The sequence below is a fragment of the Microcaecilia unicolor genome, chromosome 3, assembly GCF_901765095.1.
Source record: "Microcaecilia unicolor chromosome 3, aMicUni1.1, whole genome shotgun sequence".
NCBI classification, from domain to species: Eukaryota; Metazoa; Chordata; class Amphibia; order Gymnophiona; family Siphonopidae; genus Microcaecilia; species Microcaecilia unicolor.
Genome location: NC_044033.1, coordinates 199,772,259 through 199,785,133, shown reverse-complemented (window position 1 = coordinate 199,785,133; position 12,875 = coordinate 199,772,259). Strand labels below are relative to the sequence as shown.

The following is a 12,875-nucleotide window of genomic DNA, read 5'->3' as shown; positions in this document are numbered from 1 at the left end:
ACACAGCAGTTGCGCTAAGAGTGAACTGACTTGACAGCTGGTCCTAACACAGTGGCATACAGAATGATGTCCAGCCAATGTACATGAACTGCGCTAGACTTGGAAGCGAGAATCGCTATAAAAAATGACTTTGAAAACGGTCAAAAGGTTAGCCGTATGTTGCAGACGTGGAGAGGCATAATCGAACGGCGCCGGCCAAATAGATGGCCGGCCATCTTCGGAGCCGGCTCCACAAGGGGGCGGAGCCAACCGTATTTTCAAAATACGGTTGGGGCCAGCTAAATTGATCGCCGGGTTTAGAGGAGATGGCCGGCTTCGTTTTTCAGCCATAATGGAAACCGGGCCCGGCCATCTCAAACCCGGCGAAATGCAAGCCATTTGGTCATGGGAGGAGCCAGTATTTGTAGTGCACTGGCCCCCCTCACATGCCAGGACACCAACTGGGCACCCTAGGGGGCACTTCTAAAAATTAAAAAAAAAAAAAAGCTCACAGATGCATAGCTCCCTTACCTTGGGTACTGAGCCCCCCAAATCCCCACCAAACCCCACTCCCCACAACTCTACACCATTACCATAGCCCTAAGGGGTGAAGGGGGGCACCTACATGTGGGTACAGTGGGTTTTGGGGGGATGGAGGGCTCCCATTTACCACCACAAGTGTAACAGGGGTGGGGGGAATAGGCCTGAGTCCGCCTGCCTGAAGTGTACTGCACCCACTAAAAACTGCTCCAGGAACCTGCATACTGCTGTCAGGAAGCTGGGTATGACATTTTAGGCTGGCATACAGGCTGGCAAAAAACTTTGTTTTTTTACATTTTTTTTGGGTGGGAGGGGGTTGGTGACCGCTGGGGGAGTAAGGAGAGGTCATCCCCGTTTCCCTCTGGTGGTCATCTGGTCAATTGGGGCACTTTTTTGTGACTTGGACCTAAAAATAAATGGACCTAGTGCAGCCAGCGAAATGCTCGTCTGACCCGGCCATCTTTTTTCCATTATGGGGTGAAGCCGGCTATCTCGTAACCACACCCCCATCCCGCCCCCGTCCCGCCTTCTGTACCCTCCCTTGAAGGTTGGTCGGTTCCGCGATGAAAAGTAGTTGGGGCCAGCTAAAATTGGCTTTCGATTATACCGATTTGGCCGGGATCAGGAGATCGCCGACCATCTCCCGATTTGTGTCGGAAGATGGCCAGCGATCTCTTTCGAAAATAAGCTCATTAATCTTGCAAAGCAAACAGTGCATTGGATATGGCAGGAAAGAGACAACTAAAGCATGCGTAGAAAGCGTCGGTGACTGGGAATGAAACAACAGTAAGCTGTGATTGACTGATGCACAGTTTGGATATAAGGGAGGATTTTTATCAGTCCCCAGAAGTCCCTTAGAATAGTTGGGTCTGTTGTTTACGTGGTTGAGCTATGAGAACACTGGCCGGTGCTTATATAACTCCCGTATCCTCACCCACACTGCCCTAGCACCAGGGCTTTTTTTGAGGGGGTACTTGGGGGTACTGAGTACCGGCACCTTTTCCATTGTCTGCTAAAATTGACCCATGAACACCCAAGTTTTAATGAAAGAGCTCAGGCTCTACACACCAATTCTGCCTTGTCATAGATTCTGTGACTGGTTGCAGTGGGGGCTGGCTATTGTGGGGTGGATCCCTCAGTGTTCACCTCACCCCTGAAGGGTGGCCTGGCATTTTGAGTACCGGCACCTTTTTCGCTAGATAAAATGCACTGCCTAGCATGAATCAGACACTGCCACGATGGTCAGAGCGGAGATTTCGCAGCACTGTCTAGTTATAGCCACTCTCATCTACGCCGACTAAAGCGGTGTATCAAATGTATTAAATGATAAACGATACTCAGCACGATTACATCAGGCAGGAGTCTCCTCCAGCCCAGTTAAATCCTTTCAAATATCAGCCCCTCTCTGTCTCGTTCTTTTCTTGTGCCCTTTCAAAGTGGCACGAGCGTCCCCTCCCCTCATCTCCCACAGGGATGTGTTTCGTGCTAGGAAAGGTGTTATACAACAGAACCTCTATAAATCCAAGTCGGAAAGCTGCCACATGAATCCCGCAGCCCAGCTTGGAGGGATAAATGTTGCACTGGGATCTAACTCACACAAGATTTTGGGTGCTGTCTGTACCTCGACTCTCTATTCCCATTAAGCAGGGTCACCAGTCTGGGGTTCATGGGAGGGTGAAGCTAACAGCTGAGCTCTGATTTTGGCTGGGCTCCCGGTCTTCGGGAGGGGGTGTTCTGCTGGCTAGGAACACGTCCTGACTTTGCAAAAGTTATGCTCTCTTAATTAGTTCTCATATTCCCACTCCTCCAGGGCTGGGAATCTCACGGATTCTCTCTCACACAGCTTCCGGGTTTCACAGAGAACTGGGGACACAGAGCTGTGAAGGAAACCTACCAGGAACACAGGGTTAAAGGAAAACTGCTCATTTGTGAGCGCCAAGGAGACTTTCCTTTTCTTGCTTGGGAATCAGTGAGTGTTATTAAGCTGCTGTTAGAGAAGGCGTCTCATGGTAGGGTACATAAGTACATAAGTGTTGCCATACTGGGACAGAGCAAAGGTCCATCAAGCCCAGCATCCTGTTTCCAACAGTGGCCAATCCAAGTCACAAGTACCTGGCAGAAACCCAAATAGTAGCAACATTCCATGTAGAACCCCAAAGAATGCAAGATTCTGGAATCCTGAAGAGTAACAAATATTCTAGAATTCCAAAGAATAACAAGATTCCATGCAGAATTTCAAAGTGTAGCAACATTCCATGTGGTACCCCAAAGAACAGCAAGATTCTGGAATCCTAAAGAACAACAAGATTCCATGTAGAGCCTCAAAGAGTAGCAAGATTCCATTCAGAATCCCAAGTATACCAGTATTGCCATACTGGGGCTGACCAAAGGTCCATCAAGCCCAGCATCCTGTTTCCAACAGTGGCCAATCCAGGTCACAAATACCTGGCAAGATCCCCAAAAATGTACAAAACATTTCATACTGCTTATCCCTGAAATAGTGGATTTTCCCCATTTAATAATGGTCTATGGACTTTTCCTTTAGGAAGCCATCCAAACCTTTTTTTTAAACCCGCTAAGCTAACCGCCTTTACCACATTCTCTGGTCACGAATTCCAGAGTTTAATTACACGTTGAGTGAAGAAAAATTTTCTCCGATTCGTTTTAGATTTACTACATTGTAGCTTCATTGTATGCCCCCTAGACCTAATATTTTTGGAAAGCATAAACTGACGCTTCACATCTTCTACCCATTCCACTCCACTCATTATTTTATAGACCTCTATCACATCTCCCCTCAACCGTCTTTTCTCCAAGCTGAAGAGCCCTAGCCGCTTTAGCCTTTCCTCATAGGGAAATCGCCCCATCCCCTTTATCATTTTTGTTGCCCTTCTCTGCACCTTTTCTAATTCCACTATATCTTTCTTGAGATGCGGTGACCAGAATTGAACACAATATTCGAGTGCAGTCGCACTATGGAGCGATACAAAGGCATTATAACGTCCTCATTTTTTGTTTTCCATTCCTTTCCTAATCAGTGTGTTTTTTCTAGCAAAAAAGGTGCCGGTACTCAAATGCCAGGTCACCCTTCAGGGATGGGGTGATCACTGAGAGACCCACCCCACAATAGCTAGGCCCCCCTGCAACCAGTCACAGAATCTATAACAAGGCAGAACTGGTGTGTAGAGCCTGAGATTTTTCATTAAAACTTGGGGACCATGGGTCAATTTTAGCAGACAATGGAAAAGGTGCCAGTACTCAGTACCCCCAAGTACCCCCTCAGAAAAAGCACTGTTCCTAATAATACCTAACATTCTATTTGCTTTCTTAGCTGCTGCAGCACGCTGAGCAGAAAGTTTCAACCTCACGCATGGCTTCTACTGTGAGTGTAATAAAGCACCACGCAGAGAGATAAATATATGTAGATTTTTATGCACAGAAAATTTACTGTTAATGGGGGAGGGGGAGCGTGCCAGACACACATGCACAAAGGTTTTGCGGAAAGCACAGCTTTCGTGTGCATGTGCGAACAGAACCAAAAGCATGAGCAGTAGTATCAGCATCTGTTAAACATGAGCCTCATAATAATTTATGGGCAGGACATTTTTTGCGAGGCTCATTTTTAGGCACAGAGCAGGCGCTGATGTGGTGCTTCCACTTTCGGTTTTGTTCGGACACGCACACAAGTCTGTTACCTCCCATCTGCCTTTGCAACTTGCAGACTCTTTCTTCTGGTTGCACAAAAAGAGAAAACTGGCAGTTAAATGTGAAAAATTGACAAGAAATCCTCTCCGCAAACCCTTTCACAAAGCTCCAGACCTGGCAAATAATTTCTCGCATAACATGCACGGCAGAAGTCACCATTTTTTCATCTGCATTGCCTGGAATGCTTACATGAGCTCATTATTATACACTGTAACGGATTTGCAAATGTATTTCTGCACATTCGCTTGCTCAACTCAACCTCATTCTGCATTTGGCGTTCAATAACATACTTTAACTGCGCAGCTGAGCTCACGGTAGCTTTTTGCATCAGCCCCTCAGACTGTACCTGAGGCAATGGAGGATTAAGTGACTTACCCAAGCTTTCAGATACTTACACACACACACATACACAGGGGAATCATAAGTACATAAGTATTGCCACACTGGGACAGACCAAAGGTCCATCAAGCCCAGCATGCTGTTTCCAACAGTGGCCAATCCAGGTCACAAATAACTGGCAAGATCCCGAAAAGGTTCAATACATTTTATGCTGCCTATCCTAGAAATAACCAGTGGATTTTCCCCAAGTCAATTTAATAACGATCTATGGACTTTTTCTTTAGGAAGCCATCCAAACCTTGTTTAAACCCCGCTAAGCTAAGCACCTTTACCACATTCTCTGGCAACGAATTCCAGAGTTTAATTACATGTTGAGTGAAGAAAGCTTTCTCTGATTCGTATTTAATTTACTACTTTGTAGCTTCATCGTGTGCCCCCTAGTCCTAGCATTTTTGGAAAGCGTAAACAGACGCTTCACATCTACCCATTCCACTCCACTCATTGTTTTATAGACCTCTATCATATCTCCCTTCAGCCATCTTTTCTCCAAGCTGAAAAGCCCTAGCTGCTTCAGCTTTTCTTCATTGGGAAGTCATCCCACATCAGCCAAAGGGAATCAGAAAGTAGACCTATACACATACAAATACACTCACAAACAGAAGAATCAGCCAAAGGGAATCACACGCACATTCTCACACACACAAACACATGCACACGTCTAGCAGATCACCATTGACCTCTGTCTTACCTCAAACACATCTTCATCCAATAACCTGGTCCCAAATATTGTCACTCCCTCAGTGCTGATCACAGGCTCTTCACCTCGAGCCAACTCATGGAGCTGTTGTTTGTCACAATCCACAATCAGTGTCACGTTCTTGGCTTCCACACTGATGGCTATCCGATGCCACCTGCAGGACAAACGCAAGCCCTGAAGTGAGAAAGATGCAAGCCACATCTCAAACCTTGTGTAGTCCAACCACTGGCTGCTGGTCCCTCCAACACCTCCCACAAATGGCCCTGGCCACACAGCACCCATACAATGCTAGTTAGGACATGTTGGCAGGGCAGGACAACGAGATGTCCTCAACCAGCTGGGACAGTCTAAGCATTTTTGGTTGACACAGAGATGCCTGTGGTTTTCAAGAGCCGACATGATTCTTTTGATGTCACCTCACCTGAAGAAGAGATCTGAATGGTTCTGGCAACTCATGTTCTGGTTCTGATAATATACATCAAAGCTGGAAAAGCATTCAACTTTATCCTGAACCAATACAGCCACTAGAACTCCAAACTGCTCTAAACAGAGGCAAAACAAGCTTCCAATCCCTTGAGGATGCCTGAGGTCTATGCCCATTCCTAACAAGTACTGAAAGAAAATATAACACTCCCTCCTCCCTTTGAAACAAGTCTACAATGGTGGTCAAACACTCCCCCCACCTTACTATATCCATCAACGTTGATTCATCTCTCAGTCCCCCATCACCTTGGCGGAGAAGGAATGACTTACTTGCCATCAGCCTCTCTCAGTCCTCCATCACCTTGGCGGAGAAGGAATGACTTACTTGCCATCAGCGAGGTTGATCTTTTTGAAGAAGGGATATTTTTCCGGGGTAGGCATCCCATCCTGGTCCTCATAGAGGAAAACTGGGGAACGCCCAATCTCGACACCCAGTTGCTGGCTACCATGTTCATCATAAAGAGAAAGCAAGAAGAACTGGGAGCCCTTCTTGGCCCGAAGAGTGGTCAGGATGGAGAAGTCTTGGGGAAATGGTCCATCTGCAAAGGAATGGACACTTTAAGTCCCTCCCCCAGTGATGTGACTCATTCCCTAAAGGCAACATCTGCCTAGGCAAGTTCAGATTGCTGGAAAGAGTGATTTCTGGTGCAGTGGAAGACTTTGAAATATTTCAAGTAGATTCTGTCATGCTGAAAATGATGGAAACACTGTAGAACGACACAAGGCAAGGATGTCGAAGGCTTATGGAAAGATACTAGAGCTTTGGGTTGGAGGGTGCACAACTGAGACGAGGGGAGCACAGGATGCCTCAACATTTGGAGCTGCACTTCTGACTTCCGGCCACTAGAGGCTGAACAATAAGCCCACTCAGTTCAGCTTCAATATCACCCAAACAATGATTTTTCTTTGAAAGGTTAGATACCATGGCAGCTATAAATTACGTGTGACATTTTCTTTTAATCAGAACCACCCAGTTCCAGAAGGGAGATTTTATTTATTTGGCCAGTTCAGATTTTGACCTTACATCCCAATTCAGAATGCTATTTGTAGTGGCTGATTCCACCTATTGAAATCAGCACCGTGGTTCCCAAAATGCATCAGGATAGGGTGGTTAGAAATCCAGGACTAGCCTAGGATCCTCCTCCTGGTACTGGGTGACTTGACAACTCTGTTTTAATGCTACATTCATGATGTCCTTGATAAGTGCCATTTATAAAAAACTGTTTGCTGATCTCAACTAGACGGTCAATGGGTTTGTTGTCCATTGATGGAGACAGACATTGTTGAGGGTAAAAAGAACCGAGGAAGGTGATGGTCCAGTACACTAGGACTATCCCACCAATAACCTGTCAAGAAACCATCACACAAGTGGCAGCCCCCATAAATTGTTCACGGCTTGCATACAGGGGGTATTTTACCTTTTAAAGATTATCAATAGAAATCAAACAAAATAAAACATGGAAAAGAAAATAAGATGATACCTTTTTTTATTGGACATAACTTAATACATTTCTTGATTAGCTTTCGAAGGTTGCCCTTCTTCCTCAGATCGGAAATAAGCAAATGTGTTAGTTGATAGTATATATAAGTGAAGCTTCAAAGCATTTCAATGACAGTCTAGCAAGGTGGGGGTTGGGTACATCAAAGCATTTCATTTCATTGATAGTCTAACAGGATGGGTGTGGGTAGTTGAGAGGAGAGTGATAAACAGAGCAATACAACTTTATGGTTTATAATGGGCTAGAAAACCCAGATCCTTGTTAAGTCCTGTCTGTTGGGTGTCAAAATATTCAATCATTCTGACTTCAAAGGTCTTACGTTTCTGTATTGTTTTAAAGTTACCTTTCAGGATTCTTACTGTGAAATCACTGGTGTTAATCAAGAAATGTATTAAGTTATGTCCAATAAAAAAGGTATCATCTTATTTTCTTTTCCATGTTTTATTTTGTTTGATTTCTATTGATAACCTTAAGAGTGGACTAACACGGCTACCACACCTCTCTACTTACCTTTTAAAGAAAGCCTGTGACTTAATAATAGCCTAGTGTTCTTCATTGTAAATCCCAGGAGTTGGTGGCAGCGCCCACCACTCCCAACTGTCTTCCCAATATTCCTTACCTCTCCCCCTGCCCCCTAAATAGGCTGAAACGGAGCGTGCAGGACAATCAACTATTGTTACAGACAGAAGTCGCTCTGAGTGTGTCACCACATCATTGGCCAAGCTGCCAAGTTATCCAGTTCCAGACTGGACATATTGGGACAGTCCTGGATTTCTGACCACCCCATCCAGGTGCATTATGGGACTTGCAGCACTGATTTCAATGGGCAGGATCAGGCACTGCAAATCCCACAATGCTTTGGGATATAAATTCAAACCCAGGACTGGCCAAAAAGTCTCCAGCCTGGAACTGAGTGACTTGGCAGCTTCTCCTGATTGCTCAGGGCACTGGTCACTTTGTCCAGCAACTGTCCTGGCTCCGACCTTGAAGATCGTTTGCCAACGTGTCCTCCACATGGAAAATAGTGAGAATCGCTGCCCTTCCTGATCCATGGCAGTGACACTGGCTGCTTCCCAGGGCATTTACATTCTCGCTATGTCCTTGGACTTCCAGTCCTGGTGCTGGACCCCCCCCCACACACACACACACCACAGTTTGGGTGACCACCATGTGCAGTGCTGAATCCACCACAGTGCCCTACTGACAGGAAATGGAAAAAAGGGCACAGAAAGGCTACAGGTTTGTCTTTCTGCAGGCATGTGCTACTCACCTGGAAAAAGCTGCTTTGTTGGCGCGCTGAGCTGAGTCCTGTTCTCCAGGCGAAAGGCAATGTCTGACTCTTCTACACCTTTCCTCTGAGTGCAGAAGCCTGAAGCGAAGGTGATTCCCTCTAGACCTTCTCTCAGATCCAAAGCCTGGAGCACATCAAGGGGAATGGCTGAAAAACAATGTTTTTTTTTGGGGGGGGGGAGAGATGAAAGTACTGTTAGGTGGGACATAGAACAGCCTGCACTAGAACCCTGGTCCTCCCCACCCTGCAGAGGTGACACTCGCAGATACCAGACTGAAACCCTAGTCAACTTGCACCATCAAACACTGTGATGGTAATTGTGGTCTCCGCCCCCTTGTGGCAATGGTTGGGATCTTATTGGTGAGAGAGGAGGGGATAGATGGGGAAGAGCCAATGGCTGCAGGTGTGGCTTCAGCTATGAACTTCCTCCATCAATTCCTGAATCCAGCCAGAGGACAGGGCAGGTCTCCTTTAACACTACTAACCCTGAATCCGGTCTGAAGAATGGGCAGGTCTCTCTTTCACACCATGTACACATACCTTCATTTTATACACATGTTCATATATTCATGCAAATCATGGCTTAGGTCTCCAAGAGGGGCATAATCGAACGGGGCGCCCAAGTTTTCCTGAGGACATCCTTGCAGGATGTCCCGGCAAAGGAGCAGGAAAACCCGTATTATCGAAACAAGATGGGCGTCCATCTTTCGTTTCGATAATACGGTCGGGGACGCCCAAATCTCAACATTTAGGTCGACCTTAGAGATGGTCGTCCTTAGAGATGGTTGTCCCCAGTTTTCGGCGATAATGGAAACCGAGGATGCCCATCTCAGAAACTACCAAATCCAAGTAATTTGGTCATGGGAGGAACCAGCATTCATAGTGCACTGGTCCCTCTGATATGCCAGGACACCAACTGGGCACCCTAAGGGGCACTGCAGTGGACTTCACAAATTGCTCCCAGGTGCATATCTCCCTTACCTTGGGTGCTGAGCCCCCCAAAACCCACTCCCCAAAACTGTACAACACTACCATAGCCCTTAGGGATGAAGGGGGGGCACCTACATGTGGGTACAGTGGGTTTCTGGTGGGTTTTGAAGGGCTCACATTTACCATCACAAGTGTAACAGGTAGGGAGGGATGGGCCTGGGTCCGCCTGTCTGAAGTGCACTGCACCCACTAAAACTGCTCCAGCGACCTGCATACTGCTGTCAGGGAGCTGGGTATGACATTTGAGGCTGGCAAAAAATATTTTAAAAGTTTTTTTATGGTGGGAGGGGGTTAGTGACCACTGGGGGAGTAAGGGGAGGTCATCCCCGATTCCCTCTGGTGGACATCTGGTCAGTTCGGGCACCTTTTTGAGGCTTGGTCGTAAGAAAAAATGGACCAAGTAAAGTCGCCCAATTGCTCGTCAGGGACGCCCTTCTTTTTTCCATTATCGGCCGAGGACGCCCATGTGTTAAGCATGCCCCAGTCCCGCCTTCGCTATGCTTCCGACATGCCCCCGGGAACTTTGGTCGTCCCTGCGACGGAAAGCAGTTGAGGACGCCCAAAATCAGCTTTCGATTATGCTGATTTGGGCAACTCTGGGAGAAGGACGCCCATCTCCCGATTTGTGTCGGAAGATGGGCGCCCTTCTCTTTCGAAAATAAGCCTGACAGGGGCTCATTTTCAAAGCACTTGTCTTAGACTTACAAAGTTCCATAATATTGACTTTATGTAGAAGTTCCTTAGTTTACACACTCACAGCCATTTCTTAATTGACTCTCCAGCCTCTGTTACCTACCCATAAGTACATAAGTAATGCCACACTGGGAAAAGACCAAGGGTCCATCGAGCCCAGCATCCTGTCCAACATAGCGGCCAATCCAGGCCAAGGGCACCTGGCAAGCTTCCCAAACGTACAAACATTCTATACATGTTATTCCTGGAATTGTGGATTTTTCCCAAGTCCATTTAGTAGCGGTTTATGGACTTGTCCTTTAGGAAACCGTCTAGCCCCTTTTTAAACTCTGCTAAGCTAACCGCCTTCACCACGTTCTCCAGCAACAAATTCCAGAGTTTAATTACGCGTTGGGTGAAGAAAACGTTTCTTCGATTTGTTTTAAATTTACTACACTGTAGTTTCATCGCATGTCCCCTAGTCCTAGTATTTTTGGAAAGCGTGAACAGATGCTTCACATCCACCTGTTCCACTCCACTCATTATTTTATATACCTCTATCATGTCTCCCCTCAGCCGTCTCTTCTCCAAGCTAAAAAGCCCTAGCCTCCTTAGTCTTTCTTCATGAAGTGTTCATCCTCATGTTAATCTCTGACATTAGTTGGGAGGAGGAGGCTGCAGTCCTTGACCACTGTAATATACCCTTCTTAATCTTGCTTTTTAGGGTCGAGCATCCCATTTCTTTGCTGGTGGAATCCTGATGTCTCTCCCCCTTCCTCTATCCTATATGTTGTCCAGCCGAAGACCCTCATAAACTTTCTCAGCCCTCTCCTCGCTTGCTCTGATATCGCTCTGAGTTGAATTTGGGTGCCTTCTTACCTCCATCCTGTCTTTTCTTCATATCTTGGCTACTAGGTAAGTATTGCCATACTGGGATAGACCAAAGGTCCATCAAGCCCAGCATCCTGTTTCCAATAGTGGCCAATCCAGGTCACAAATACCTGACAAGATCCCCAAAAAAGTACAAAACATTTTATGCTACTTAGCCCAGAATTAAGCAGTGGATTTTCCCCAAGTCCATTTTAATAATGGTCTATGGACTTTTCTTTTAGGAAGCTGCCCAAGCCTATTTTAAACCCCGCTAAGCTAACTGCCTTTACCACATTCTCTGGCAACAAATTCCAGAGTTGAATTACACGTTGAGTGAAGAAAAAGTTTCTCCGATTCGTTTTAAATTTACTACATTGTAGCTTCAATGTATTCCTCCTAGTCCTAGTATTTTTGGAAAGCGTGAACAGATGCTTCACATCTACCCTTTCAACTCCACTCATTATTTTATAGACCTCTATCATATCTCCCCTCAGCTGCCTTTTCTCCAAGCTGAAGAGCCCTAGCTGCTTTAGCCTTTCCTCATAGGGAAGTTGTCCCATCCCCTTTATCAGTTTCGTCGCCCTTCTCTGCACCTTTTCTAATTCCACTATATCAAATTATATAGGTGAAATTTGAGTCCAATATGAAATACTTATAAGACTGACAAAATGACATCATACAATCCTGTGATTTTTCCAAATAGTCTTCTATAAGTTTCCATACATTAAGAGTTATCTACATGAGCTTGTCTGTCTGCGCATCAATTTATTTTTCTTTTCGTGGGAACTGGCATTTTAGAAAGGATGTTCAAATTGAAATGGAGACACCCAAGTCCGAACATCCACATTTCATAGCATTTGAGAACAGGATGTGCCAACATCGATCTTGTTCTGAAATACATGAAGAAATGGATATTTATGTATGGGCTACATTAGGCATGAACTGCCACAAAATCAATGGGTTCTAATTTGGCATGTAAACATTTATATACTACCATGAAAATATTTACATTGTGAAACAGCAAAATAAACATCTATTTGCCTGACCACAAAATATTTATCTGAGCCATTTTCAAAACAGAGGTTCTGGTTTCCTGAAGCTGTCACAGAGCCAGGTATCCCTTGCCAGCTTGACGTTCAGGAGAAACATCAAAATCTGGGCGGGGGGAGGGGGATTATGGGGGTGACCTCCCCTAATCCCTGAAGTGGAGTACTTTTCTGAAACTTAAAAGTCCTGGTAGCAGGTACATATCCCAATATTGCTCTGTTAAGACACAAGTATTGCCACACTGGGACAGATCAAACGTCCATCAAGCCCAGCATCCTGTTTCCAATAGTGGCCAATCCAGGTCACAAATACCTGGAAAGATCCCAAAAAAGTTCAATACATGTTACGTTGTTTATCCCAGAAATATGGATTTTCCCCAAGTCAATTTAATAATGGTCTATGGACTTTTCCTTTAGGAAGCCATCCAGACCTTTTTAAAACCCTGCTAAGCTAACTGCCTTTACCACATTCATTCCCTTTTGAAAATTCAACACGAGGCAGGGATCCTCAAATCCAGTCTTCAAGATCCACAACCCAGCCTGGTTTTCAGGGTTTTTCCACAGTGACTATGCTTTGGAATAGAATAGTGGATTATTGTATCACAGGCGCTGATCAGTGTGTTTTTCATGGTGTCTGTGCTGTAGAACAGAATAGTGGATTATTCTGTAAGGGAGAAGCCCCTTTATATTAAAATATAGCATAT

At 45.6% G+C, this 12,875-nt stretch overlaps 1 protein-coding gene across 2 annotated transcripts in view; it reads right to left on the bottom strand.

Annotated features, from left to right (window-relative positions):
- COL5A3 (collagen type V alpha 3 chain) overlaps positions 1-12,875 on the bottom strand; it is a 107,930-nt gene that overhangs the window by 79,908 nt on the left and 15,147 nt on the right. For both annotated transcript variants that reach the window (XM_030197096.1, XM_030197097.1), the window contains exons 2-4: positions 8,573-8,740; positions 6,129-6,342; positions 5,312-5,474 (exon numbers count right to left, since the gene is read on the bottom strand). In XM_030197096.1, the coding sequence (XP_030052956.1) occupies positions 5,312-5,474; positions 6,129-6,342; positions 8,573-8,740 (545 nt within the window). The remainder of the gene's footprint in view (positions 1-5,311; positions 5,475-6,128; positions 6,343-8,572; positions 8,741-12,875) is intronic.